Below are 25962 nucleotides of genomic sequence, written 5' to 3' on the forward strand. Positions count from 1 at the left end.
CCTCCTTCCCACTCCCCTAACACTCTCCTAGCCCTAAACTACCCTCCCCGCCGCACCCCCGTCACAAGCGTCGTCTCGGGCGCCCTACAATGAACCCCCGGAAACGGGTACGGACACCGCGGATCCGGCATAATTACACTGGTATACACCAGCAAATGCGTCTTGCTAGACTCTACTTTCGACGCTGCAGATGACAATGATGATGATGGGCCTGGTGCTGGTTTTGTAATCGTCGTATCGGTAGTTGTGGTTGTTGTGTGTGTGCGTGTGAGTGTTCGACTGGGGCTGGGGTGGCGAGATAGCGATGGTGAGTTGCCGCAGGGAGGCGGAGAGTGCTGTGCTGATATGGAGTTTTTTGGATGCTCGCTTCGATGGGCGAGGAAGTGCAATGTAGGCAAGGCAGTTGGCTTACTTGGTGGTGGTGAGGGAGGAAACGTTGTTACAGGCACGACGACGACGGTTGTACAGGCTTTGAGTGAAGCTGAGGCCGAAGACGTGGTAGATGGAGATGCTGCGGTTGAGCAGGCGCAGTTGGGAATATTGCTCGAGCAATTGTCTTTCTCGATACTTGATTCCAAAGTTGATTTTGGGAATGCAGCTGAGTTGGAATACTCTGGCTGGTGCACTGAAGGTGATACTGCAGAATCCAGAGCTGTAGAAGTAGAATCCCGCTCAACTGAACTAGATCGACTTGATGTGCTGTCTGAGCTGGATGCAGGGATAATCGAAGCCCCGACTCGAAACATGGAGGCGCTCGATGAGACCGAGTTGCATGCTGTGTTTGCCGGTGGATATGCCGTATTGCTGTTCCTAGGCCTCGACGATGCACTCGGTACTGTTATTGCAGGAGATGCAGTTCCTACATAGGCAGGCAGATCAGTCACAAACACTAACCCACGCACTACCTGCGCAGCGAGCAAAACCGAGAGTCCTTTCGACCGCATCTTGGGGTGGTGGTGGTGGTGGTGCAAAGAACAAAGACTAGCTAGCTGTACGTATAATGTACCTCTCAGAAGGAAGGAACTCGCAAGATATAGCAGAGCCCCTTCAATCCTGACATTGTCCTTGATCATGGCTTGAGGCCTCACGTGCACATGGAGTTTCTTTGTTGGTTTTTGGCTCGTATAAAGACCGGGGTGAGGGGTTCCACAATCTGAATCAAGCGTCAAAGAAGTCTTGGTTGCTCTTTCAACATGACGCAAGACTAGATATCATTGTGTGTATATATTGAGATATTTCATCAGATCCAGTATGCAACAGAGTAGCATCCAGGTTATATAGCGGAGTGGAAGCTAAACGGCGAAGTTAAACTGTCACTAGTGAGCTTAGCAGAAACAGGTAAGAACTAGTCTTCTACGGATAAAATAGTGAGAAAAAACTATGCTATTCTTCAATAATCTCCAGTACTGAACAGTCAAATCTAAACCACCATACGAGTTCTGCATTTTGTGGAAGCTTGATCCAGCCTTCTCCCATTTCCCTATTGCACACGACTTTTGTACAGGGTCCTGTTTGCGTGTTGCCTGAAAAATAGTATACCGGTCCAGTCAACTCATAATCCTCAATATCGTGGTCATAGCCAAACTGCCCCAGTAGTTCTTCGCGGGTTTCATATATCAGCAGCATTCCAACTGTAGGCTTCTGCGGCTTCTTATTGTCTGTGTACAGTCGTATGCGGTTGACTTCAGTCATTGTTGCCGAACACTGGAACCATTGTGGAATTGGTGAAATTGGGGGTGTGTGTGTCGTGTGGAAAGGCTGTTGAGTTGCGAATTGCAGCTGCACTTTTTCCTGCGTTACGCCGATTCTCATCTGCTCTGAAGACAGGATTCCCTTGTCGTTGTAACAAAGACCCGTTACTCGATTATCGTCAGAAACCAGGGCATGGTACTGGTATTTGTCCTGCTGTTCACAAGCAACATACGGTCCGAATGTACATGTTCGTTGTAGAGAAGTGCTGAGCTAGTATTCAGTCAGATGGCTGCTAATAGAAGATTGGATTGCCTTACAATGAGAGCAGGACAGCGTATATTGGTATCATCATTCAATTCGCGCACCCAAGCTGATACCACGTTCTCGTTCTTTGCAAGGGGAAAATAGATACACACGGCGTCCCTGAGATGTCGGCTTTCATCTCCGGAGGATCTCCAATTGCTAGTGTTGGTGTAAGTATTGATGCTAATGATACCACTGACAGTGCACCAGACAATGATTCCTTGTATGTCGTTCCTTAGTTCCACATATCCAGAGATGTCAACAATCAAGCTCATCAAGCCGAGCTAACGCGATATAGTAATGATTAGGCCTAAAAAAGCTAGCCTATTACTGTATCAAGTTAGCTCGGCTTGATGAGCTTGATTGTTGACATCTCTGCACATATCTCATCAGGGTTGGGCGAGATGCATTGCGGTTATTGATATACCACGTATCTACTGTGGGTGGATGAAGCAATGGGATGGTCCAGTAGGGAATCCAAGGTGACTCTTCGTTTCCTGGTTCAAAATCCGTGAATATGTTCTTTGCTAGTTAGCAGCGGTGAGAATTAGCCTAACATGACGCATACCATGATACAGACACGTAATTTGAGGTGATCTACGCCAGTACTTATGACTTTATACCATAAAACCTGCCTCGAGGATGAAAATTTCCAATTGAAGTCGATGTCTGTGATTCCCAGATTGTCTCGTACGACAGCAATACGTAACCCACCACGTCGGTGAACAGTCGATTTTCTGTCAATGCTTAGACCGGTCACGTAGGATGAGCCTAGAAAAGCTACTTTCGTAACGAAGACTGGTTCTCCTCTATACTCTATTATAGTGACTGTGTTGTGTTCCTTTCGCTTCGAAAATTGTAGGAGTGAGTTGTTCTCTGCTAGAATTGTCACGGGCTTCTGCAGAGCACACGGCCACGAAAGCTCTGCGATACGACAGAGGAGTTCAGGTGGCAGTATTTGGGCCATCAACCGGAGTAAGTTCGTAAACTGACGTAAGTTCGTCGAACTCTTCTGCAGAATGCTACAGGCTAAATCTTGTTTGAGATGGGCTATGTATTTGCTGTACGCATGCTGCTGTCGTTCGCTATTCTGATACGCAAAGTCCACGGTATCAGGCCACAGTTGTAGTAAACCTTGAAGTCGCAGTGGTGATTTTGGAAAGAAGTGTTTGTAAAACACATAGCAGTCACGATGAACACAATTTGGTGTTTTTCCTTGTCCAGATACACAAGCTAGACAGAAATCTTTCTGGCAGAAAACGTCTTTGTAGAGATGAAACAAAGGGTTTTCGGCGCTACCTGAAACTAAAAACGTCAGCAGAGACTCGAGACATGACGACTTCAGACGTACTAGTAGCAACGTGCTCATCAACTTGTACTACTAAGTGACATAATAAACACGACCGTCGACTCTTGGCGTGATACATCGTGATGTGATGAAGGAATGATGGTACGCTGCTGGAGCCTTGTCATTGATGCAACGCTACGCTAACCTCAAGGCTGATGTAGCACCTTAGGGGATTTGGCCCATGCTTTGATCACACTCAACTAGGATTCTAGGAAGGACTTGCTTTTTCCTGTCCCACCACATGCCAGTTTCCAGTTTTTCACTTTCTCCTGTAGGGCTTCACTTGCTACAGGCAGGGCACTTTACCCTAGGTCCAATATTTATACTTGTATAACGGGATAAGTTGTTTGGCAATGTAACTGGCTAGTTCCAAGTTTACCGCTGCATGTTCTGATCAAGCATGGTGGGGTAATGTCACGGGAATTGCATGTGAGGCGCGAAAGGCAGTTCTCAGGTCCCACAGTGCGGTTTTATTGACAGATAGTCCCGGACTATGAGCATTGTTATGCAAAGATTACAAAGTAAAAAGAAAACCAAGCTTTGATTGTGAACCTGCCGTGAGATAGAAGCCCGTTCAACTTTGTCGATGTATTTATTTTAGACGTGATACCCATATTCGATTCGCGAAAAAAACAGAAAATCATAGCACATACTAGTATGAACTGAACCTAAAGTAAACTAAAGGGTGAAGCAAGCGTATATTAGGTGTAGTCCTTACAATCAGTTTACTTGAAACTTTATCTTTATTTAGCATTTGGTACTTTTAACTTACTGGGCAGCGTAGTATATAGATATATGCAGGAAGAAGGAAGCAGTGGGCCGTCCGCAAGCCGCCCCGTAATCCCGGGCTGAATGTCTCGACCCCAAGACTAGCATGCAATCAGCGTGTTGCGAACCCACCGGTCGCTTAGAGCCAGCCGAAGCGCAAACTCCCTTCAGCCCGCAGCGCATATTACTCCACGTGTTCGATTCAGTGATAAGACGGTGGGCTAAGCTTCTGACTCTTCCGGATCTGCGGGCCTGCTTCCAACGTATGGATGTATGTAGGTTGGTTGGTAGATGTATGAACGGATGTACATCCGAACACGAGCACTTGCACGAGTACTTAGCCACCCAACATCTCACATGCAGATGGCATTATGGTTCGCGTCTGGATGAATGTTGGCGGGGCTGCGTGCTCCGATTGTCTGGGACGAGGCGGCGACTGGCGGCCAAGTTGGAGTGGAATATAGGCTGAAAGGGACAAAAAAGCCGCCGCGGTTGTTGTAGCTGCTGCCTCAAGATTGAACGCCCGCTTGTTACGCGTCGTCGCCCGGAACACAGACACGCGTGCAGAATGGCGTTAGGGCAATGTGTATGTATAAGAATGCAGTCGTTTGTGTCTTTCTTTTGTGCATAGAATTGTTGTGCCTGGAGTTTGACAATTGTGTTCCAAGGACAGATTGTGCAACATGCCGTCGACTAAGAGCAAGAACATCATCATCACGGGCGGTGCGCGAGGCTTGGGCCGCTGCACAGCACGACACTTGCTGTCTCTGCCCGTATCGCACCGCGTCTTCATCATCGATTTCAACGAAGAGGAACTCGAATATGCCGTCAACACACATCTGGCCGCCTATGCTCCACGGGTGGGGTCGTCAGTAACCAATCTTTGCAAGCCAGAAGAGATCCGCAGCGCAGCCGCCCAAGCAGCAGAATTCTTTGGCGGACGCATAGATGTTCTCATCAACAACGCTGGTATTGCCCGGGGCTTCTTTAACGCAGGCAATGGTACCATGGAGGACGTCGCCACAGGAGAACAATGGGAGGCCTACATTGCCACCAACCTCAGCGCGCCCTTTTACATGAGCCAAGCCGTCATCCCCTTCATGAAGAGCAAAAACACACAGAAAGAGGGCGCGCCAGGCGTTGACCGCAAAAAAGACCTGAAGCGCACCGACGAATTCAACCAGTTGCCGCTCAACCTGCATGGAGAGGACAAGCTCGACGAGGGAGGCTGCATTATCAACATTGCCTCGTTCCGCGCCCACCAGTCCGATCCCGATTGCGAAGGGTATGCGGCGAGCAAAGGAGGCGTTCTGGCTCTGACCCAAGCCATGTCCATCTCCTGCCAGCGCTGGGGCATCCGTGTCATGGCCATTTCACCAGGCTGGGTTCATGTAGACCATGAATGCAAGGCCAAGGATTTGAAACTGAAGGAAGCGCAGAACGGGTCGTACAAGGAGGTGGCGCCACATGAAGAGGCGGCGCGAAAGATGAGGCTGCAGGCTTGGGCAGACGATCTAGATGAACTGTACCATAAGCAGCACCCAGCTGGCAGAGTGGGCCGCGGAGAAGACCTTGCCGAGATGGTCGAGTATGTCATGGGCGCGGGATTTTTGAGCGGACAAGAGTTGATCCTGGACGGAGGCGCAAACAGGAGAAAGAACCCCAATATTTGAGGTAGTGTGCCAATGAGGCAAATGGCCCAAATGACAGCCATTGTTGCTATTCGATGCCAATGCGCCGCCAACGCCGCGCTCGCGTTCAGATCATGAAACAAAGATAACTGGATGAAACAAAGACAGGGCTAGATAAGTACTTCACTTGAAGAGGACCTCGATGCCATCCATATCCTCCATGTCGTAGTCGGCTACAGTATCCAAGGGCATCAGTCGATCGCCATCGAACATGAGTGTGATTGGCTGGTTTTTATCGATATCGAGTTTCGTCTTGTAGGCATTTGCGATGTGAGCTATAGTGGTATGCTATGGCTGTGGTTAACACATATCCTGCACGGTGCATGGGATTGTCTTGTATTCCAAAGATTGCAAATACGTACTGGATTCACTGTCAACCCAAAGTCTGCTTTTCCTTTTGCACGGAGGATAAGGCGCAGTTTTGTCGATGGCGGCGTGGGCTCTGGAGTCGGAGTCCTTTCTTCCAACACAAGAGGAGCCTCTGCAGCAAGCTTTTTGGCAGCCGCCGCCGCCGCTTCTTCCCTCTTGTGTTCTCTGAACAACTCGTCTGTCCAAGCCTCTACATGGATCTTGGGGAGGTTGACGTCATCGTAGATGTTGGAGTCTCCGTCCACTGTCACGCTACCGTGGGCACCGATTTGTATCCCTAGGCGCATAATAGATGTACTATCGTATATACGTGTACCTTTCCAGGTAAAAAAGACACTATCCTCCATTCTAGGCGCAAAGCCTTGTTTTGCGCACCATGCTTTGCGCGGTTTCTCAATGAGCGTATCTACTCTGACCTTGACCATTAAGGCGCTGGTGTTTGGAATTTCAGATGTGATGAGTAGCTGGGTGACGGGCGCTTTGGCACCCTCGACGCCTTCTGTTGACGAGGCCTTTGCCTTTGCTGCAATGCGCGCCAGTGCTCTCGCTCGCAACGCCGCAAACTCAGAGTCCGAGTCGTCTTTTGCCTCGTCATCTTCATCGTCTGGGATAACCACGGGCGAGGGTCTCGATGGCCTAACAGCCATGTCTTGTAGATGGCTGGCACTGACTGGCCCTGGACCCAGTGTAGTCTCTTGGCGGTGCGGCTTGGAGTCGTCGTCGTCCGAGTCATCCAGCGCAATGACGAGCGACTCTTTCTGTGGCAGCGAAACACTCGGGCATGTCGACGGTGCCCGCGAGCTGGGCGACGAGTGTTTTGGAACGGGAGAGAGGAGCGTTTTGCTGCGTCTGGAGGGGCCTGGTCAGCGTGCGCATATGGTTGCCGCTGCCTCAGACTATGCATACGTCTTGCTGCTGGTCCTGCCCGCGCCGCTCGTGGTGGATGAGGGCTCTTCGCCGTGGTCTGATGTGCGCCGGCGTTTCCTGTCGCCGTGCCTCTTTTTCTTCTTCTCTTCCTCGCGCCGTCGGGCCTGCTCGGCAACAATGTCGCTGAACTCGTTGGAGTGGCTGAATATGTCGGCGTCTTCGTTCTTGGGCGAGTCCTGCCAAGCCGGGCGCTTGAAGAGGGAACGCTTCTTGGGCGGCGCCGCGCCCGTTGGAGTGGCTTCGGTCATGGCCGTGGCCAAGGCATGGGTTTGGTATGGGGGAGGGTGAGGGGCTCTGGAAGAGTATCAATCAATGCTCATATGGAAGGGGCGAGCGGCGTCGGTGGGGCTTTGCCCAAACGCGCAGTCACGCTTCTCGCGACTGCCACTTCTGCGTGACGACTAGAGGGTCCGTGCGTTGCACCGCACATCCATCATTACTACCCAGTCGACATCGCCTTGCCATTTCAACATCCAGAAACTTTCATCCCACCACGACAAAATGTCTACAAACGGCGAAAGCCCAGCGCCTGAAGCAGCTGGCGACTCGAGAGATCCCAGCGGCTTCCTTAGCGACATCATTGGAGCTCCTGTTACCGTCAAGCTGAACTCCGGCATCATCTACAAGGGTGTGTGTGCCCTGTTCCTTCGTCCATGCCCTTTGCTAACACAGCAATAGGCGACCTTCAGTCTGTCGATGGCTATATGAACATTGCCCTCGAACGATGCAAGGAAGTTTCTGACGGTCGGGTCACGCGCAACTGGGGCGATGCTTTTGTTCGTGGCAACAACGGTACTGCAACGCTCTATTCTAGACGTTTTATTATCTAACTTGACATGCAGTTACATATATTTGCGCCGACAATGCGTGAGGCCGAGGCGTGAGGTCTGAATCAACAAGAAGCCTCTACCCATGTGCCTTGAGTGATGACCGATGAGGCATCATAGCGCTCAAGCCAGCGCACATGATAGCTTCGACAAGCGTAATTGCTCCGATATCTGCGATTCAAGAGATATGGTTGTAGCTATATCCCGATCTCTGAGACTACTGAAGCCAATTCACACCTTTGTCTGCCCATTCACCTCACTTGGTGAATCCATACTAGTCACATAGCAATGTCAGTGAAGGCTCTACATGCCCCTCTTCCGTCTTACCGTTTATCTGTATTTACTGTTTTCGCACTCACCGTGTTTGCCCTTCACCGCATTCACTCCTACTCAGCGCTTTGCCGCGCACCAGCCAATGGTACAGCTCGCATATGCTCACCCAGTGCGAGTTTGGCAATATCACCTTCAACTTTACCTCTCGCTCCACTACTCGCAATCTACTCTTCGAATACTGTCCCGTTGCCTTTATCTCACATTATCGCCAAACCGCCCGCGCTAATATCGGACAACGCGATGGCTTTGCCTAGAGATAAGTCACGCGCGCAAACCCACAATCAGCATACGCAGCATCAGGGAGAAAACAGCACGCATTACGTGGAACGGGTGGAACCAGAGCAAACAGACAAACTTGGGCGGAGCTCAGATTCAGACAGCACTTGTATGTGCTTGCCCACCAATTGGCTGCGAGTTATTTGCTAACAAGTCACAGTATACATCTTCCCGATCGAAATAGACGGCGTCCTCTATGGAGATCCCGCGCAACCGGCCACTAAGAAAGAAACATGTTTTCCAAAGCGGCGACTTTCGATTGAAGGAGAATATGAAACAAGCGGTGCCCAGAGCAAGCTTCACACTGGAGCATCCTTGACTTCTACGTTTGATCCAGGAAGTCTGGGCGCGCGACCCGAACCAATGGACGACGACGATCCCAGTGACTCGCTTCTGATAGAAGCACCACTCTCTGAGTCTGAATCCGAAGAAGCACCACTTTCCGAGCCTGCATCCGAGGATCCTGAATGCACTACACAAAGCCAATCGCACTCAGAATCACACTCAGTGGTGCAGCAAGGCAAACCGCACCAACTTCCAAAATCATGGCATGACTGGATTGTCGAGCTATTTGCCGGGCGCAAGGCTGCTTCCAATGCCTCGAGCAAGACTACAACATGGAGCAGCAATAAGACTACATGCAGTATCGCATGCAGCACTACGTCTAACGGTCAGGCTTCACTGCCGTCCATGACCAGTAATGAAGACAACACCAATTGCACCCCTCCTCAACAACCACCACGACTTCCCCTCTCATCAGTCATCCCTTCAGTCCGCGTACCCATGCCTCCTCGCATCGCCCATCGCCTACGCTATGTCGAGATTCTGCCCGCCCCCATGACCGTCTACACAGGCTACGCCGTGGTCGCGCCCGACGTCTTCAACCCGCAGATCGTGGAGCGCGGATTCAACGTGCCTAAAACAGGTCCAGCGACAGCACCTGCTGCAACGCGGCGCCACGACCCGAATTCCAGACTGCTGGACCGAAACGGAAATACGTGGGCGGTATGGAACCAGCGGAATGCAACCGCAGCTGACCTGCCTTTTGCACGCACACCTCCGACCAACAGGTCCAGTTTTGCACCTTCTAATGACAAGACGGCGCGGAAAGTGTAGTGTTTGCAGATGGTATTGGAGTCTGCAGGTGAATTTTGGAGTTGATGGGTATTATCGATTTATCCCCTAATGCACTAATCGTGGTTTTTTGTTTGCGCGGTAAGGATACAAAGGATAATGTCGATGACACGGTAATGTTTAGTTAAGCAACTGGAGAAAGAAACACGACTGGTAGCCAGTACCTATACGAATGAGATACCCATGGGAGATGTATAATATACTCTTACCCTGAACACACACACACACACACACTCTCTCTCTCTCTCTCCAGCCCTTACCTTGCTCAATCTTCCATCGCATCGCAACCCCACGTACACACCCCTATTCAAAGCACGCTACACCCACCTCCGTAACAATTATGCCACAGCACATCGCCATCTCCCGTGTTTATGTAAGATTCCATGCTCTCCATAAACGGCAGGTCACAGCCAACCAAGGCCCATTTCTACGCGCTTGTCTTACGCGGCAAGTCTCTTTGATCTATGTACCGGTACTCCGACTACCTGCATACCTCGCTACGTATCGATTACGTATTCAAAACTATTTGCTGTCGATGTGGGTATTCCCTCTCCACTGGTTTATTTGGCTTCTCTGTGGAACACTGTAGTGTACTACTTATCCCAAGTAGCTAGAGATTCTCCACTCTATCACTACACCACTATGCTTCACCGACACACCTAAACAAATATCAATCCCAATCTCCATCTCCATCACAAATCTCAAGTCTCCTTGCACACATCTCCCTAGCGCAGTGGGGAAAAAAATTAGAAAATCTCCTCCACAAACCCGGCATAGCATTGTATGCATCCAGGAGTATCCCTGTACCTCATCTTACTCACTTTACTCTACTGGGAGGGAGATAGGGAGATATAGAGATCAGTAGAGAGACGGTTGCATGTAGTGCTACATGCTATGTGCAGACTTACGGCTGTGTATATTCTACACGCATATGTACATACATACATACATACATACATACATGTACATGGTGTAGTGTAGTGTAGTGTAGGTACATCCACATCCACATCCACATCCATAGCCTAAGCCTAAGCCTAAGCCCAAGTCCAAGTCTAACCCCAAGCCATCCTTTACTAGCGGGCTGAACTACTATAGCTGCATGACGCACACGTGGAATATGCCGCGGTGTTTTTTTTTCTTCTCTTCCTTCATACCTTTTTTTATCCCTCTTCTATTTTTATGTTATCGTTCCATGCACTTGGTTTTTGCGCTTGGCTCACCCCTGCTTCTTCTTTTTTTTGGGGGGGGGGGGGGCGTTTCTTGGGTTTGGGCTGGGATGGCATGGGGAAAAAGCGGACAGGGGATGGGTTAGGTTAGGTTGGGTAGAGTAGAGTAGTCCCTCTCTCTCTCTGTGTATATGTGTGCGTATGTGTGCGTATGTATATATGTGGACCCCTCATCCTAAAAAAATCCCACGACCCAAGTACCTATTCCCTGCACATCCCACGTGGTCCCGGAGTTCCCGGAGGCGGACGGAGCTGCAGAACTAGGTATGCAGTATGCAGTATGTACATGTACATGTATGCAGTATGTATGCGCGGCAACTCTTTTTTTTTTGAATTCTTGGTGGGCGTGGGAAGAGAGGCGGGATACCTGGGTGCAGATGTAGGCTGTAGGTGCGGGACGTGTGTGTGTGTGTATGTGTGTGTGTGTGGCGTAGCTGAGGTTGGGCTAGGCGGGTATGACATGTGCGTTGTTGGGGTTATCCCAGGGAGGGGGTAAGGAGGGGGGGCACTAGGGGAACTAACTAAAAAAAAATGCAATGCGTGGGCTATGTGTGTGTACTATGGTTTGGAGACGTGTGTGTGTGTGTGGATGTGCAGGTGCAGGTGCAGGTGCAGGTGCGGCAGATGGATGCGGTATGTACGTAAGTTGGATCAAATCAAGGTATCTGCAAAATTCCCCTCTTCTTTCACGTTTCCCGTGTGAGGTGTTGTCTCCATCTCCGTCTCTCTCTCTCTGAGCTTTTTTTTTCAGCAGTGGGCAATTTGGACGTCGGTGTTTCATGGGGGTGTTTAATTTAACTATAGCTAGTTGATGGCAATGATAAGGATAAGGGATCATGGCGATGAGAACAATCAAGGAGGAGCATGCAATCAAAGAATAAAAGCAATTTCATTTCATTTCGTTTCGTTTCATGTCATTAAGGTATATGCCCGAGCGAAAACACACACAATAGCCGTCATCACGGAACTACACGAGCCCATCCCCCCAGGTACACACACACACACACACACATACTTACACACTCACACATATACAATCGGAGATTTGTCTCACTCGCCCACCCACCTTGTTTTAATCATTACCGTGTGTTATGTGCGTGCCCTGGATCAACTCCGTGCCCGCGGCGGCGTGTGTTGTATTTTAGGCTCGGACGGGGGTAAAGACAACCTTTGCACTGGGCTTGGGCAGGATTGTCGAGCGCCATGTGAAGAGGCGCTTTTCGTTTGGGTTGAGGAGTTCGCAGTCGTAGTTGAGGATCATCTGGCCTAGGATCACCTTCATGACTGCTGAGGCGTAGAAGCGACCGGGGCTGGGTGTTGTTAGCAATTCATCGTGGAGACACAAGGAACAGAAGCTTACCATGCCATTCTGCCGGTTCCCCAGACGTGGAATGTCATGTCGACGTCGGTCAGCTTGGTAGGCTTCTTCTGCAGAATGTCAAATGAGCCATGGCCATTCTCAAGACTCTTGACGAGCTCGGGGTTTGCGAAGCGGAAACCACTAAAGGTGTTTGCCTCGGGGAAGTCGATTGGGTTGGTCATGATGGCGCGGACAGGTGTGCAGAACCAATCGCCGACATTAACGTGCGTGCCATCTTTGAGGGTATAAGGCCGGAGTGCCGAACGACGGGTGCTTTCTGTTGCATGTCAGACACTAGCTTGTAGAGGCAGGGATAGCAAGACTTACGTGATTCGACGGGGGTCAGACGTGCTGACTCCTTGATGAAGCTGTCAAGGAGCGGAAGTCCAGTTGCAGTGCGCTCAAAATCAGCGTATTGAGCCTCGCACTCCTGACGGAGCGGCTGCATGTATTCGGGGTGCAGGCACAGGTCGTGAATAGCAAATGTCACTGTGGTGGACACGGCGTGGACAGAGCCAAACCAGATGGCCATCAGTTCGTGCACAACACGCTGAGGTGTCCATGGGCGGCTCTTTGGAGACGTCTCCATGATCCACTGGATACAGTCGGCCTAGATAACGTGTTAGAATCTTATCACAGGACGGACCTGAATCATAAGCACGTACGTGTTCTGGGACCTTTTGGCCCAAGTTGGCAGCGTCACGCTCAACGCATCGTTGCTCAGCAATGGGCAGGAGCCTGTTGAAGATGACACCATGCGACTTGAGTGTACGAGCAATGATGTTACCGAAAATGCTGCAGACACGTGTTGTTAGGCCATGCGTAGAAGAAGTCTAGAGAGTACTTACGGGCTCAAGAAGCTGGGAAGAAGGCGAACAATTTCGGCGCAAATCAATGTCTCTTCAATGTATGCCAGTGCCGACACCATGAACTCTTCGTCTTTCGCTACAGAGTATAAGCTTGTGTTCACATAGTTGATCAGGAGAGACTTACCCAAGTCTTTTCCAAAGAAAGACACGGCGTTGGACAATACAACGAGCTTGATAGTGGTGTGGTAGACATCAGACTGCCTCTTTCCTGGGCCTCATTGTCAGCTTGTCTCTGGCTGGGATGAGTTGCACAAGTACCGTTTACGACTGGATGAGTAGCGAGTAGCTCCTCGAATCTTGTCTTGATGATGCAGGTCAGATCTGGCAAGATCTTGGGCAGGTTGTTGGTCAGAAGGGTGCGAAGGGCGCGGATGAATCCCACGCCCTCTGTTCCTCGTGTGTTGAACCAGTTAAAGCCATGCCTGCAAATGTCAGTGAGCTGTTCAGAGGAAAGTCGCAGATGAGGTGATTCGTGCACTCGCTTGTGTAAATCAGAATCCTGAGGAAGCGTATCTACTTACATGGTGTACATGGGTTGCAGCATCTACAGTGAATCAGCATCAGTGAAACCGTCGAGGGTGAGGATTACAAACCTGCTTCGAGGCCGCCTGCAGCGACAAGGCATTGTCGGGAGCATTGTCAATTTCTTTGATTTGCTGGGGATCAGACACAAAGACATAGCGGTTGTCGGGAGCGAACAGCTCAAACGGCTTCCCACCAGCCTCGTCAAAGGCCTTTTGGATGATTTCAGGACCCCAAAAAAGGTACGACCATGCCTGGTAGCGTTTGGTCAGAGGTCTGAAGAGGTAGCTGAGGAGCTTCCATGGTGAGGGCTGGCACGGTCGGTCAGTGTGTGTTTGCCAAGTACGAGGTGGAGAGGGCATGCAGACGCACCAGCTGCTTGGCCACGAGTGCCTTGTAGAAGAGGAAGATTGACAAGAAGCCAAAGAAACTGCTGGCGGTATTGACCGTCATGGTGCTCAGTGAGGGCAGCTGTGCTGCAGGTAGGTCTAGGGTGTTCATGTTCATGTTGAGAAGCAGCCGCTGGGGAAGTTGGGAATTGGACCGAGGCGGCTACTTGAGCAGGGTGTAGGGGGCCGTATTTTGGTAGATATACTAGAAGGCGACCAAGGCGCAGGCTGATGTGGTTCCAAGCGTGATACGGCGACATGGCAGTCTGAGCAAGGCACCGCACGACGGCGAGGTCCACATGGAGGCGACTAGAGAGGGACATTAGTTTACCGTGCCGTTATCATGCAGGTCGAGGGAAGCAGCATCAGCCCATGCTGGCGTGGGCTCGGTGTGGCTGCGTACGAGGGCGTGGGCTTTGCAGGGCGCGGGCTTTGCAGTGCATGTGATGCATAGACTGGATGCGTTTACCCAGCCATCCTAGAAGGCGACCATGGCCGATGCAGCGGGCAACAGAGGCAGCGTCTCGATCCATGCTTGTGTTGCAATTCCTGCGAGAGAACGGGCCGATGTCTAGCGTAGGATTCGGGGAATACGGTTGGCCACATTCGGGACTGCGGCTCTAACAGGTGGTCGAGGCGCTGCTGCACAGGCGACGCCCGCCCCTTGGGGCGTAGTGCGGGTGAGGGCAGCCGGGTTGCGCAAGACGGCCGCTATCGTGTGTCGCCATGTGCGGCCGACGAGAGCGAGCAGGGCAGCGCCATGGTGGCCGTGTGGGCAGAGGGCGCAGAGGGTGCAGAGGGTGCAGATGGCGCAGATGGCGCAGATGCTGCAGAGGCGCGCTTAGGCGGGCTTGGCCCATGTGGCGGCTACCAGGGCGGATGCGGGCGCCTGTGATTGGCGGGCGCCGCGCCTCGCAAAGCTAGAGGCGACGTCGGTCGTGAGTCGTATATGTACCTCTGCTGCACCTAGAGAGCACCAGAGGGCGAGTGCCGCTTTGGGCTGCCCGGCGATTCTGGCTGACGAGTCTGCTGTACATGTACGTCAGCGCCTGGCTCCCGCATAGATTGTCTGGATGGCGGCGGCGGCGGCGGTGGTGGACGAGGTGGAGTGGACATGCATCCTGCCCCCATACCGATCGCGACGGCACCCCCCAGAGCGCCCCCAGAGCGCCCCCCAGCGTGTGACGGCAGATGCCTTGCCTCTACCACGCCCTCCGCATGCCGCTGCCAGAGGCTCTCGTCGAGTTCCGGTGAGATGGCAGTTGGACCGACGTCCTAGCAGCAGTGCTGCGTGCTGCCATGGCACACAGGCGGGTCTGGGGCACCGGGTTTGTGGGGCGTGGAAGCCCTCGAGCCCGTCACCCACTCGCCGGCTGCTATACATGGGAAAGGCTGGTGGGAATTGCTTCGGTCCGAGCCAGGGTGATGCTCTCATCGCTCTACACCCTCTGGCCATGGTACTCGGCGCTGGCCACTCAGCGGCAGCGCCGGCCACGGGAGCAACCCTGGCGCATGGCCTGGGTGGATGATCTAGATTGCAGCGAGAATGCACGCCGGCTGGGGTCGTGCTAGCACAAATGTCGAGGCGGCACGCTCGCCCATTTGGCACACGTATTTTGCATCAGCACCCGTTCGCTTTACCGCCAGATGGATTGGCTGGCGGCACAAGCCGGGGCGGGCTGCGGCGGCTGGCAGTGCTTTGTGCCCTCGCCCATCTCGATGCTGCACACGCAGACCAGATGCACACACGGGCAATTGCGTCGTCAGTCTCTATCTATCACGGCTCCACTGCGCTGCACGGCACTGCTGACGCTCCACCGCCAAGCGAGTACATAAAAATCCCAGCCGTACACACATGCTCCGTCCATACGCCTGTCCAGAAGCGGCCGTCGCCCGACCCGAGCCGTGTTGGAGAAGCGCGCGGATGGCGTCTTGTCGAGCAACCTGCCATATGGGCCGGGACTACTGCATCCCATCTGCACGTTTCAATGCAGCGACTCTGTAGTCTTTTGCATCTCAGGCAACGGGCAAAGACCATGTGCTCGCCGCCCCGTCCGCCAATCACGTGCGCCCCGCCAAGCCCCTGCCGCCCGCTGCTCCCTTCCACAATGCCATGCCCTGCCATACCACTCCACTCCACACCGCACCACACCACACCACACCACACCACACCACACCACACCCACCATGCCGCCCGCTGACCAAGATGATGCCCACCCCTCCAACTGCCGTGGGCCCTGCCTGTCTGCATGTCACCTGTCCTGGGGGTCCCGACTACCGTGATTCATGGCCTGCTCAACCGCTTCCGCCGCCCAATGCATGCCACCGCGAGTAGTGCTGCTCTCCCCAAACCCACCACTCAGCCTTTAAGTGCGTTCCCAGCCCGGCTCTCCCGCCTGCTCTGGTGCTTTTGTGCAACTGGCCATGGAGCTCATCATCACGCCTACCCAGGCGCTGTTGCCCTTGTCCGTCCTCTTCATTGCCTACCATGCTATTCGCGCCCTGTTTTTTGGCCCGCCCGAATCCAAGCATTGGCGCGAGCTGCCCACCGTAGGCCTGAGCACAGGAGGGCTCGCCTGGGTCTGGGCGACCTTGAAGTCTGTCCGCAAGACACAGGACTGGGCTTTTGAAGGCTATCGAAAGGTATGCTCTGCTGCAACACCCGCCCGCCTGCCCATAGCTCAACACCGTGCGTCTAGTTTGCCAGCATAAACAGCCCCTTCATCTTGCCCAGCATCGACAGAGGTGCCATGGTCATTCTTCCGCCTCGTCTCATCAAAAAGGTCTACTCGCTTCCCGAGACGACTCTCGACATTCACTCAACCCAGAGCGACACTATCCAGACCAGATGGACCGTCTGGGACAGCGAAGTAGCAGACAATGACTTCCAAATCAACGTTGTGCGCCACCAGATTACAAGGAATCTCGACCATCTGACGCCGCTAATGGCCGACGAACTCAACCGAGGCTTTGACCGATGGTGGGGAGAAAAGGGCGATACCACGTGGAAAGAGGTCAAAGTCTGGGATGCCTGCTTGAAACTGATTGCCGGTGCGAGCAACGGTGCCTTTTGCGGCGCCCCTCTATGTAAGTACAGCATGAGCAAGAGATGGCGGATGACTAACCTTTCTCCTAGGCCGCGATGAGACTTTTCTGAACGCTCTTCGAGACCACGCCATGAGCATCTTTGCGGGTGCTATGCTGGTCAATGCATCACCAAAACCACTAAAACCCGTTACAGGCTTTCTCGTCGCATCAAACTGCTGGTATCTGCGCCGCAGGGCCATGCGAGGCTGTCTGCCATTTGTCAAGGAGAGATTGGACGCCACCGCACGATTCAAGGCTGACCCCAAGTGCGGATGGACACCACCCGTAAGTTTCAGAATAGCCCGTTGAATGCCAATTCCTGTCATTTGCTGACTGGTACACAGAAAGACGGTCTCCAATGGCTCATTGACGAATGCTATGCTGCAGCTGCAAAGGGAGATGTGGGCCAACTGGAGCCGAAACGCGTGGCCCATCGTCTCTTGCTGGTAAACGACATCTCGCTGCACTCGACCAGCTTTACCGTGCAAAACGTGATTCTGGACCTCTTCAGCTCGGATCCATCTCTGGGATACGTCGAAATTCTGCGCGAAGAAGCCAAGACAGTCCTCGCAAGCGCAGGTGGTATCTGGACACGTGACGCGGTGCACAAGCTAAAACTCATCGACTCGATGATCCGCGAGTCGATGCGCCTGAACCCATTTGCCATTTGCGGGCTCCCCAGAACCGTAAGCATCTCCCCTGTTGTTCAAACAACTTGCCGCTAAACAAGAAATAGGTCGTACATGCAGAAGGCATAAACCTTCCCAACTCCAACATCCACCTCCCCCAAGGCACTATGCTTGCCGTGCCCATCGAGCCCATCCACTACGACGACCAAATCTACCCTCAAGCCCGCGTCTTTAAGCCTTTCCGCTTTGCCGACCCCACAACCGTCGGCAACATTGTCGACAGCTTCACCGCCAAAGAAGACCTCGAAGCCGAAAAAGCAGACCCAGCCGTCCCAAAGGCAAAGTCAACAGCCACTCTCGACGACGCCTTCCTCGGCTTTGGCTTTGGACGCTACGCTTGTCCTGGACGTTTCTTTGCCCTCAACGAAATGAAGGTTTTTATCGCTCACCTGCTGCTGAATTACGACGTCGAGTTTATGGCTGTTCGCCCCAAACCGCTGGATACGGTGTGGCTGAAGCTGCCGCTGCACGGAGGTAAGATCCGCGTGCGGAGAAGGGAGTAGCGTAGTTTATGAATCAATCTAAGAAATTAATCGTGCAAATACGGAATATGAAATGTGCTGGCAACTGAATATGCTTGAAATGCGTGGTAAACTAGAAAAACCATCTAAGTAGTCTATATTCTATGTCTAGTCTTTGATTTTGACACGACAATTTCTCTCCCCATCAACCCGCAAACAAACAATCAATCAATCATCGTCTACAAGCCAAGAAAAAACATCCAGGAAAACACATCTAACCCCATCTTCATACACACACACACACACACAAACGACGTCATCCTGCTCCTCAGTCCCCACTCAACCTTGCACCAAGCCAGCCCTCCCTCCCTCCCTCCCATACACACATACACACTCGCATACATACGCCCATACGCACACATATACCTACCCCCCATATCTATAACACATATATTACTATTGCATGCCCCTAACCCCAAAGTAAATAAATATAATAATCTACCCTTGAAAATCAAAAATGGGGAGAGGAAGGGGAAGGGGCCAAGCGCCTAAAAAAAAACAGGGATGCACCTGGTGAAAGGGGCGAGGGGTAGGGGTCGCACAGATACCTTGGATGTGTGTGGTATGCATGTGTGTGTGTGTGTGTGTGCGTACGTAGGGCTGCTTCTGCGGCGGTAATGGCGCATCCGACTAAGCCTTGTGGAAAGTTTGCGGGGGAGGGGGGGGGAGACATGGGAGTATGGGTAGGGCGGAGGGATTGGGGAATTTGTGGGGGTTAATTGGGGAAGGGGAACTTGGGGAAATTGGGGGATTGCAGGATTGCGGATTAGGATGTTGGGATATTGGGGTGTACAGGAGAATGAGAGGATGCATGTTTATCTATTGTTGTTGTTATCGTGCATTGTGCATTGTGCATTGTGGAGGGATAAAAATCCGATATCTAGATGCGGTGGCAACATGGATGGATACCTAGGTGTGGATGTACTGGATACGGACGTTTGATACATAGTATACAGGCTATGTGTAAGTATGGATAACAGCGCACGTTGAAGCGTTGAATCTGTGCTGTGTGCATGACAGAGTGGAGCAGTGCGGGAATCAGTACGATTGACTGGTATATATGCACGTATTTTACTTCTGACCTTGTGAAGTTGCGGAAGTGCGAGATTGCTTGGAATCATGGGAATTGAAAAAATAATAATATGAGGATACGGAAAGCATACAAAATTGCTTTCAGATATGGTTCCAAGGAAGACATTTGCAGGTCTATTAGCGTAGACAGTGCGTTTTGTAGTATGCGTTACGCGTTGGTTGAGGATGGAGGGTTGAATCCAGCAAAGTAATTATCAACATGGCTGTTTATTGTAGCTAGGAAAAGTACGGTGAAAGGATTACATGAGATGAATGGGAGATTGAATGCTCGGAATACGGATGCTCGCGGCGCGATTCCTGAGGCGTGTATTATGGCACGACAGGTGTTCACGCAATATGCAAGCCACCTTTAGTAACGCCTTAGAAGGGCGTGTTGCATAGTTTTGCTAAGCAATCATACCTGTGCTGCGAAAAAAGAGCAACTGGAAGATTTGACTTGCTATCTAGATTCGTCCATTCATACATACATACAACCGAGCGGGCTGTTGAATTAACAGAGACATTGACTAACTTGGTTATCTGAGGATTGATAGGATGAAAAGAAAATCTTTTTTCTACTATCAAAGTAAACACTGTTAATCTGCGAGACTTGTGCTCATGTAGCAAAGGAATAGTTCTCTGCGACATACGATCGATTGAAAGTGCTAAACCTAAGATTTTTGCTTGTTTATCGCGTGTTTCTCCAAGCTGGAGAAAATGTTACTTGAAGTATCAGAAATTAGACGATATATCGAGAAACGAAAAGTAATAGGTTCTTGCCATCTACTAGGCTCAGAGATCGATGCGTCGGATGGCTTGACGTAGATTCATCACCCAAAACTCCGTGTCGGAAATTCAGCGATTGACACCAGGCATGTGAAACGCTAAGCAAACTACCCATATCGATATCTCTCTTGGCTCAAATAATTGCTGGATCACTGAAAACTCCACAGACATTCCAAGGGTGGTTACAGAGCTGTATCTACATATGCTATTATCCCAGACACTACGACAGCAATATAGAACTGACCAAGCAATGACTGCAATCATGGCTTTACCATGAAAAGATGTATTAGTAGGAATTCGAGTTAAATTCTAAAGTTCTGGGCTGCTGTGTGTATTACCTATGCATACTGCACATGTCCAGTACTCCACTGTAGTGCTTTAGTCGTACAGTGACGTCTAATATGTAGTCTTTTGCACTTGTTCTTCTGGCCAGAAAATTCATGCTGCATCCTTTCTCCTCTTGACTGCTGTCATTCTCAATACAGCCTAAAATTGTCATTGCTGGTTATTCACCCACGACATTGTGTCCAAGTACACCGTGGCAACCAGTTGACTCACAAGTCTAGCTCTGGATAGCTTTTCAACCACCATCTGCTTTCCTAGTGCAGTAATATCTAGCAGTAGTTGGATGTGTTTTCCACGGTTTTACGGGATGTTCATGACTCGACTCCGTTGAGAGATGCTACTGCACTGAAATACCCAGTGATGGGCATGTTGCAAAGCACACCATCTTGTAAATTTCAGCAGACACCTAGCAGCAAACTATAAATCATCCTCATGAAGAGTACCTCCTTCTCAAATAGAATAATCTCCAGAAGGCGGTCGGCGAGATTTCCATGACAGCCTGAATAAGAGGTAACACTGTCACCTTTCAACTAATCAAGTCAACGCTTGTTATATCAGATAAGATAGGTAAGTGTACAGTAACAACACAAACAACTACTCACCACAGCCTCGTGATTCGGAAATATTCCCCAGATGATGCGCAAGCAAATACAAGACACAGCTGCAACAGTCGTGGTTTGTAATATGAGTCTTGGCATTGCGGCCCCTCGTCCGCCACGGACAACACACGACAATGGAACATAAAAAGCCATGCGGCTCAACAGAGCCTAAAACCGCATTATTATACCCTCCGTTAACCCAGCTCCCCACAGCATGGCCAAGTACCCCGCCGCACCCCCAACCGCGCCCGCGCGCCTGGAAGCCTCGCTGGCCGATGCACCACTGGACACGCGCCAGCTGCTGTCGTCGCAACGAGCTCCGCACGACGAGGCCAAAGCCAAGACGGTGCTGTACCTAGCGTACGGATCCAACCTATGCAGTGAGACGTTCCGCGGCGCACGCGGTATCCAGCCCCTCTCGCAAATCAATGTGCTGGTGCCCGCGCTGCGCCTGACGTTCGATCTCCCGGGGATACCATACAAAGAGCCGTGTTTCGCCAACACGGCGCTGCGCGAGCCGGGCCAGCAGGACTACCACAAGGACCGCTGGCACAAGGGCCTCGTCGGCGTCGTCTACGAGGTCACGCTGGCAGACTATGCGCACATCATCGCCACCGAGGGCGGCGGCGCCGCCTACGACGATATCCTCGTAGACTGCTTCGTGCTGCCGCCCGCCGATATCGTTCCCGAGGTGCCCACGACGCCGCCGTTCAAAGCCCACACGCTCTTTGCCGCCATGGCACAGCCAGACGCCAGTCTGCGGGCAACCCAGCGTCTCGCCCGGCCCGACCCCAGCTATGCGCAGCCCTCGGCGCGCTATCTCAAGCTGATCACGGATGGCGCGGCCGAGTGCAACCTGCCGGCCGAATACCACGCCTACCTGCACGGAATCCGGCCGTACACCATCACCAGCACCAAGCAGAAGATGGGCAAGAACCTCTTTCTAGCCATCTGGCTGCCCATTATCGTGTTTATATTCGCGCTCGCGGAAAAGTTGCAGGACAAGGAGGGTCGCGCGCCAGCGTGGTTTGCAAAGCTCAATGAGGCCATCTCGGTGGGCATGTGGATGAGCTACGACACTGTGTTCAAGCCTGCGTTCGGCGATGGAGAGAGAACAATGGGTGACGATGCGCTCGAGGGGAGACGAGCAAGCGGTTCTGCGGCCTGGTACGATGTAGAGAAGGAGAGCCTGCTGGAGGAATCGGCGAAAAGCATGTACCAGTCTCAACTAGCAGAGCAGCGCTGTTAAGACACTTGTACAATAATAGTAATGTATCAAAGCTTCATGTACCCAACGTCCAAATCAGAGTGTATTTAGGTGGCGGGTACCTACTGGGAGGCCTGAGCAAGAATGATAGCTGTTTATCGAGTCACATACAGACGCCTATGCCACGGCTCAGCAATGCAACAGCTGATGAGGCCAACACCAGCCTCCTATCCAGACTACTTGGCCGTTATGCGTGCCAGAGCTTATTTGCTCGATTGCCGGGTGAAGCATGACCCTGGTAGACTCTGTACAGTCTCATAGACTAGCTCGCCTTTCAACGCCTCTCTACCTCAAGTCAGCACCAACTACAGCCAGCTCAGCACAGTATCGTACAAGCTCGAGGGCAATCCTGTCTAGGCGATTCTTCTCGTGGTGCCCCCCGGGATCCTGTTCCTGCTCGTGGGTATCATGTCCTTCATATGCGTCCTCTTTTTCTTTAGTCAGAGTCCTCGTCGCTCACGTCCATTTCCATTTCCTCGCCCGAGTTCTCCTCGTCGTCCTCGTCCTCGCGCGCCCGCTTCTGGCCCTTTGCCGCATCCGCCGCATTGACCGGTACAGCCTTTTCTGGGGCCGCGCCGAAGCCTGCTGCTTGTGCAGCCGCCTGCTGGGGCTCGTCTTGGCGCTCAGGTTCGGGCATCTTGTAGGTTCCGTCGATCTTGGCTACCGTGTCGGATTTTGTCTTTGCGTATGCAATTTGCTGCATCGTGTCAGTGCTGGGGTCAAGACTCCAAATCAACGGCACCCACCATGTCCTTGCCGAAGAAGGCAAAGCCCTGCAGAGCACGCATGGCCTGCGTCGACGAGTCTACATCACGGAAGACGACGTGCGCCTGACCGCGCATCTTCATGGTCTTGAGGGCGACGATGTCGAGAATGACTCCGTACGTGGCGAAGAGCATGTACAGGTTCCGCTTGAGGTCCTCCTTCTGTAGCTTGTCGGGAAGATTGCGCACGTAGAGGCTGCATGTTGTTAGATGGAGTGGGAGCAGAGCGGGAGCAGCAGCTTACGTCCTGTTGGGAATGCCCTCCTTGGACACGGCAACGGTGCCTGGCGGGCCTCGCGCAGAAGTAGCCATTGTGCGTGCAATAGTGACGGGCGGCGGTGGTGAGGTCGAGCTCCCCGCTGAAAACCGCGGTCAAGCCAGACGGACGTTGGGACGTGCTTTTGCCTGGCCGCCGCCTTGCCTGGAACCCGCGCCCACCGTATCACGAACGGCCATGGACCATGACTATTTGCTCCTTCACACCCGGGCCCGCCCGCAAGAGGACCACCAGGTGATGGCCATCGCCGTAGAGTCGCCCCCCTGACCAAGCACTGTTTAACGCGACCCGCCCGACTTCACTGCGCCGCTCCATTCAACTCCCTTGCTGAGCCCGCCTCAACCACACACAGCATCACTCACCATGGCATCGCCCCTCGTTCTCAGTCCGCGGCCCAATCCGCCAGGCGCGCCCATGTCTGCCAATAGGACCAAACCCCTCGCTCTCCCCAGCCACACGACAAAGCCCGTCAAGTCGCCCGCGCCCCCAGCGCCGACTGCCGTCGCGGGCGATGGCGGCATGGACCTCGCCGAGCAGATGAACGAACGCGTTCGCAGCCAATTCGTCATGGGCCCGCGCCTGGGAGAGGGTACCTATGCCGTCGTGTACCAGGCGCACTACCGCGACAACCCCAAGCACATTGTGGCCATCAAGAAGATCAAGTTCAACGCCGAGTACCCCAACGGCATTGCGCCCGACGCCATTCGCGAGATGCAGTTCCTGTTCGAAATGTCGCACCCCAACGTCATCAAGCTGCACGACGTCTTCTCGACCAAGGAGCAGAACCTGTCGCTGGTGCTCGAGCACCTCCCGCTCGGCGACCTGGAGAAGCTGTGGAAGAACAAGGAAATCACATACACAAAGGCCGACATCAAGGCGTGGATGAACATGCTGTGCCAAGGCATCTGGTTCTGCCACGAGAACTTTGTCCTGCACCGCGATATCAAAGGCAGCAACGCCCTCATTGCCGCCGACGGCACCGTCAAGCTGGCTGATTTTGGTCTTGCGCGGAGCTTCGCCGACCCGGGCACCAAAATGACCACCATGGTCATCACGCGCATGTACCGCCCCTTGGAGCTGCTCTACGGCTGTTCGCACTACGGCGGCACCGCCGACATGTGGAGCATAGGCGTGCTCATGGCCGAGCTGTGCAAGCGCGACTGGTTCCTGTATTCCGACACCGACATCCGCCAAGTCAGCGTCATCTGCGAGAAATTCGGCACCCCCACCGAAGACACCTGGCCAGGCGTCTCGGCGCTCCCTTACTACGTCGCCCCAGACAAGCAGACAGGGCCCCAGGGCACCACGGCCTTTCGACAAACCCGCCCCCGCAGCTGGTGGAAACAGGAGTTCCCCACCCTCGGCGACGACGGCTGCGACTTCATCAGAGGCCTCCTCACGCTCGACCCCCAAAAGCGATATACCGCCCGCAAGGCCCTCGAGGACAAATGGTGGACTAATGCACCCCGCCCAACCAAAAAGGAAAATCTACCCAAAGAAGGCGGGGGCCCCAAAGCCATGGGCGACGATCTCAAGCGTAGAGGCGGAGAGACGCCTAGTAACGGACGGGCAGACAAGGTTGCTCGCAAGCTCGATTTTAGCGCAATGGGGTAGTTGGTAGTAGCACTGAGCGGTCTGATACTTTGGTGTTTGGCGTTCTGAGCCCTCCCCCTTTCCCTTTGGTTCAAGAGCTACTGCTGCTACTATATTAGGTAGCCCTGCCCTGTTTGTAAGTGGTACATACTGCATTAGTTTGGCGTCTTGGGGCGTGTAGCTGGAATATATATATATATATATATATCGGGAAGTTATATTCCCTATTTCGAAATATATTAATATTGAATGAATTGCGTCTGGGGGAATCAGCCATGCAACTGAGCTGTGATGCATTCCAGTTCTAACTCTCTGATCAAAATGACCGCCTGAATCGCCGTCTTGATCTGGTACTACTCGTGTAGTAACGAACATGTCGTTTGTGACTCTTGGATCATTTCCTACATAAGCATTACTCCGTTGCAGCATTACTAAAGAGAAAAAAAACACAAGAATCCAATACAGCACTGTCGTCATCACTCACTCTTCTGATCGTCTGGAAATACACTAGAAGAGCCAGAGTTGCGGTGACGGTGCTGCTGGTGCTGGTGCTGGTGCTGCAGAAGAGAAGACGATGGATAAATTAATGGCTTGTAACATGTATACTATACTATGTACAATAAATAGTTAACAACTAACCTTACCTTACCTTACCTTATTTAACCCAACACAGGACAGCAAAGCACACCAAAACAAAACTTCTCTCTCTCTCTCTCTCTCTTATCAAGAACACAGCGAAACCTTTTTCCGCCGTGCATAAATGAAGAAAAAGAAAGAAAAAAGACGCGCTTGATAAACATTATATTATATCGTACTCGTATCACGTACACAGAGAACCAGATACTTAGTGGGTTACTACAACATAATTGTGACTAACGTATGTGGCAAGCGAGCGCCGCAGGTAAGCGAGCGCCGCACCCCACCAAACC

General features: G+C 52.3%; 11 protein-coding genes across 11 annotated transcripts; 7 read left to right on the plus strand and 4 right to left on the minus strand.

The window, feature by feature from the left end:
• Positions 1-345: 345 nt before the first annotated feature.
• Positions 346-867, plus strand: SETTUDRAFT_24289 (uncharacterized protein; the record flags this gene model as incomplete). The annotated part of the gene is made up of 1 exon (XM_008032977.1): positions 346-867. The coding sequence occupies one exon, from the start codon at positions 346-348 to the stop codon at positions 865-867; it is 522 nt and encodes a 173-aa protein (XP_008031168.1).
• Positions 868-1383: 516 nt separating this feature from the next.
• Positions 1384-1939, minus strand: SETTUDRAFT_35693 (uncharacterized protein; the record flags this gene model as incomplete). The annotated part of the gene is made up of 2 exons (XM_008033050.1): positions 1384-1902; positions 1925-1939. The coding sequence occupies 2 exons, from the start codon at positions 1937-1939 to the stop codon at positions 1384-1386; spliced, it is 534 nt and encodes a 177-aa protein (XP_008031241.1).
• Positions 1940-4726: 2787 nt separating this feature from the next.
• Positions 4727-5784, plus strand: SETTUDRAFT_174481 (uncharacterized protein; the record flags this gene model as incomplete). The annotated part of the gene is made up of 1 exon (XM_008033205.1): positions 4727-5784. Exon 1 carries the CDS (start codon positions 4795-4797, stop codon positions 5782-5784), a length of 990 nt encoding a protein of 329 aa, XP_008031396.1. The 5' UTR covers positions 4727-4794.
• A 252-nt stretch (positions 5785-6036) lies between these two features.
• On the minus strand, positions 6037-7346 carry SETTUDRAFT_181954 (uncharacterized protein; the record flags this gene model as incomplete). The annotated part of the gene is made up of 3 exons (XM_008033206.1): positions 6037-6090; positions 6165-7020; positions 7078-7346. Coding segments are annotated over 3 exons (1179 nt in total), but the record flags the coding sequence as incomplete, so codon positions are not given.
• A 246-nt stretch (positions 7347-7592) lies between these two features.
• Positions 7593-8400, plus strand: SETTUDRAFT_166213 (uncharacterized protein). Its single transcript, XM_008033207.1, has 3 exons — positions 7593-7726; positions 7777-7890; positions 7941-8400. The coding sequence occupies exons 1-3, from the start codon at positions 7600-7602 to the stop codon at positions 7967-7969; spliced, it is 270 nt and encodes an 89-aa protein (XP_008031398.1). The 5' UTR covers positions 7593-7599; the 3' UTR covers positions 7970-8400.
• Positions 8401-8498: 98 nt separating this feature from the next.
• SETTUDRAFT_44672 (uncharacterized protein) lies at positions 8499-9786 on the plus strand (the record flags this gene model as incomplete). The annotated part of the gene is made up of 2 exons (XM_008033099.1): positions 8499-8643; positions 8695-9786. The coding sequence occupies 2 exons, from the start codon at positions 8499-8501 to the stop codon at positions 9648-9650; spliced, it is 1101 nt and encodes a 366-aa protein (XP_008031290.1). The 3' UTR covers positions 9651-9786.
• Positions 9787-11789: 2003 nt separating this feature from the next.
• On the minus strand, positions 11790-14184 carry SETTUDRAFT_166215 (uncharacterized protein). Its single transcript, XM_008033208.1, has 10 exons — positions 14018-14184; positions 13717-13956; positions 13645-13667; positions 13382-13545; positions 13248-13331; positions 13103-13199; positions 12920-13049; positions 12582-12864; positions 12255-12531; positions 11790-12204 (listed from the first exon to the last, which is right to left on the minus strand). Exons 1-10 carry the CDS (start codon positions 14150-14152, stop codon positions 12036-12038), a joined length of 1602 nt encoding a protein of 533 aa, XP_008031399.1. The 5' UTR covers positions 14153-14184; the 3' UTR covers positions 11790-12035.
• Positions 14185-16406: 2222 nt separating this feature from the next.
• On the plus strand, positions 16407-18349 carry SETTUDRAFT_44674 (uncharacterized protein). Its single transcript, XM_008033100.1, has 5 exons — positions 16407-16677; positions 16734-17121; positions 17171-17406; positions 17466-17807; positions 17858-18349. The coding sequence occupies exons 1-5, from the start codon at positions 16459-16461 to the stop codon at positions 18311-18313; spliced, it is 1641 nt and encodes a 546-aa protein (XP_008031291.1). The 5' UTR covers positions 16407-16458; the 3' UTR covers positions 18314-18349.
• Positions 18350-21346: 2997 nt separating this feature from the next.
• On the plus strand, positions 21347-22381 carry SETTUDRAFT_157771 (uncharacterized protein; the record flags this gene model as incomplete). The annotated part of the gene is made up of 1 exon (XM_008033209.1): positions 21347-22381. One exon carries the CDS (start codon positions 21347-21349, stop codon positions 22379-22381), a length of 1035 nt encoding a protein of 344 aa, XP_008031400.1.
• A 454-nt stretch (positions 22382-22835) lies between these two features.
• SETTUDRAFT_100483 (uncharacterized protein) lies at positions 22836-23475 on the minus strand (the record flags this gene model as incomplete). Its single annotated transcript, XM_008033210.1, has 3 exons — positions 22836-23096; positions 23146-23359; positions 23408-23475. 3 exons carry the CDS (start codon positions 23473-23475, stop codon positions 22836-22838), a joined length of 543 nt encoding a protein of 180 aa, XP_008031401.1.
• A 328-nt stretch (positions 23476-23803) lies between these two features.
• Positions 23804-25054, plus strand: SETTUDRAFT_143783 (uncharacterized protein; the record flags this gene model as incomplete). The annotated part of the gene is made up of 1 exon (XM_008033211.1): positions 23804-25054. One exon carries the CDS (start codon positions 23804-23806, stop codon positions 25052-25054), a length of 1251 nt encoding a protein of 416 aa, XP_008031402.1.
• Between the last annotated feature and the right edge of the window lie 908 nt (positions 25055-25962).

This window comes from Exserohilum turcica (genome assembly GCF_000359705.1).
Source record: "Exserohilum turcica Et28A unplaced genomic scaffold SETTUscaffold_9, whole genome shotgun sequence".
NCBI classification, from domain to species: Eukaryota; Fungi; Ascomycota; class Dothideomycetes; order Pleosporales; family Pleosporaceae; genus Exserohilum; species Exserohilum turcicum.

Bases quoted from the DNA above. Each gene is read 5' to 3' on its own strand.
- SETTUDRAFT_44674 (XM_008033100.1), top strand. From the start codon at position 16,459: ATGGAGCTCATCATCACGCCTACCCAGGCGCTGTTGCCCTTGTCCGTC. The intron at 16,678-16,733 runs GTATGCTCTGCT...CCGTGCGTCTAG, and splicing joins CTTTTGAAGGCTATCGAAAG to TTTGCCAGCATAAACAGCCC. The intron at 17,808-17,857 runs GTAAGCATCTCC...AACAAGAAATAG, and splicing joins TTTGCGGGCTCCCCAGAACC to GTCGTACATGCAGAAGGCAT.
- SETTUDRAFT_166215 (XM_008033208.1), bottom strand. From the start codon at position 14,152: ATGAACATGAACACCCTAGACCTACCTGCAGCACAGCTGCCCTCACTG. The intron at 12,865-12,919 runs GTACGTGCTTAT...CACGTTATCTAG, and splicing joins GCCAAAAGGTCCCAGAACAC to GCCGACTGTATCCAGTGGAT. The intron at 12,205-12,254 runs GTAAGCTTCTGT...AACAACACCCAG, and splicing joins GGAACCGGCAGAATGGCATG to CCCCGGTCGCTTCTACGCCT.
- SETTUDRAFT_166213 (XM_008033207.1), top strand. From the start codon at position 7,600: ATGTCTACAAACGGCGAAAGCCCAGCGCCTGAAGCAGCTGGCGACTCG. The intron at 7,727-7,776 runs GTGTGTGTGCCC...ACACAGCAATAG, and splicing joins CTCCGGCATCATCTACAAGG to GCGACCTTCAGTCTGTCGAT. The intron at 7,891-7,940 runs GTACTGCAACGC...CTTGACATGCAG, and splicing joins TTTTGTTCGTGGCAACAACG to TTACATATATTTGCGCCGAC.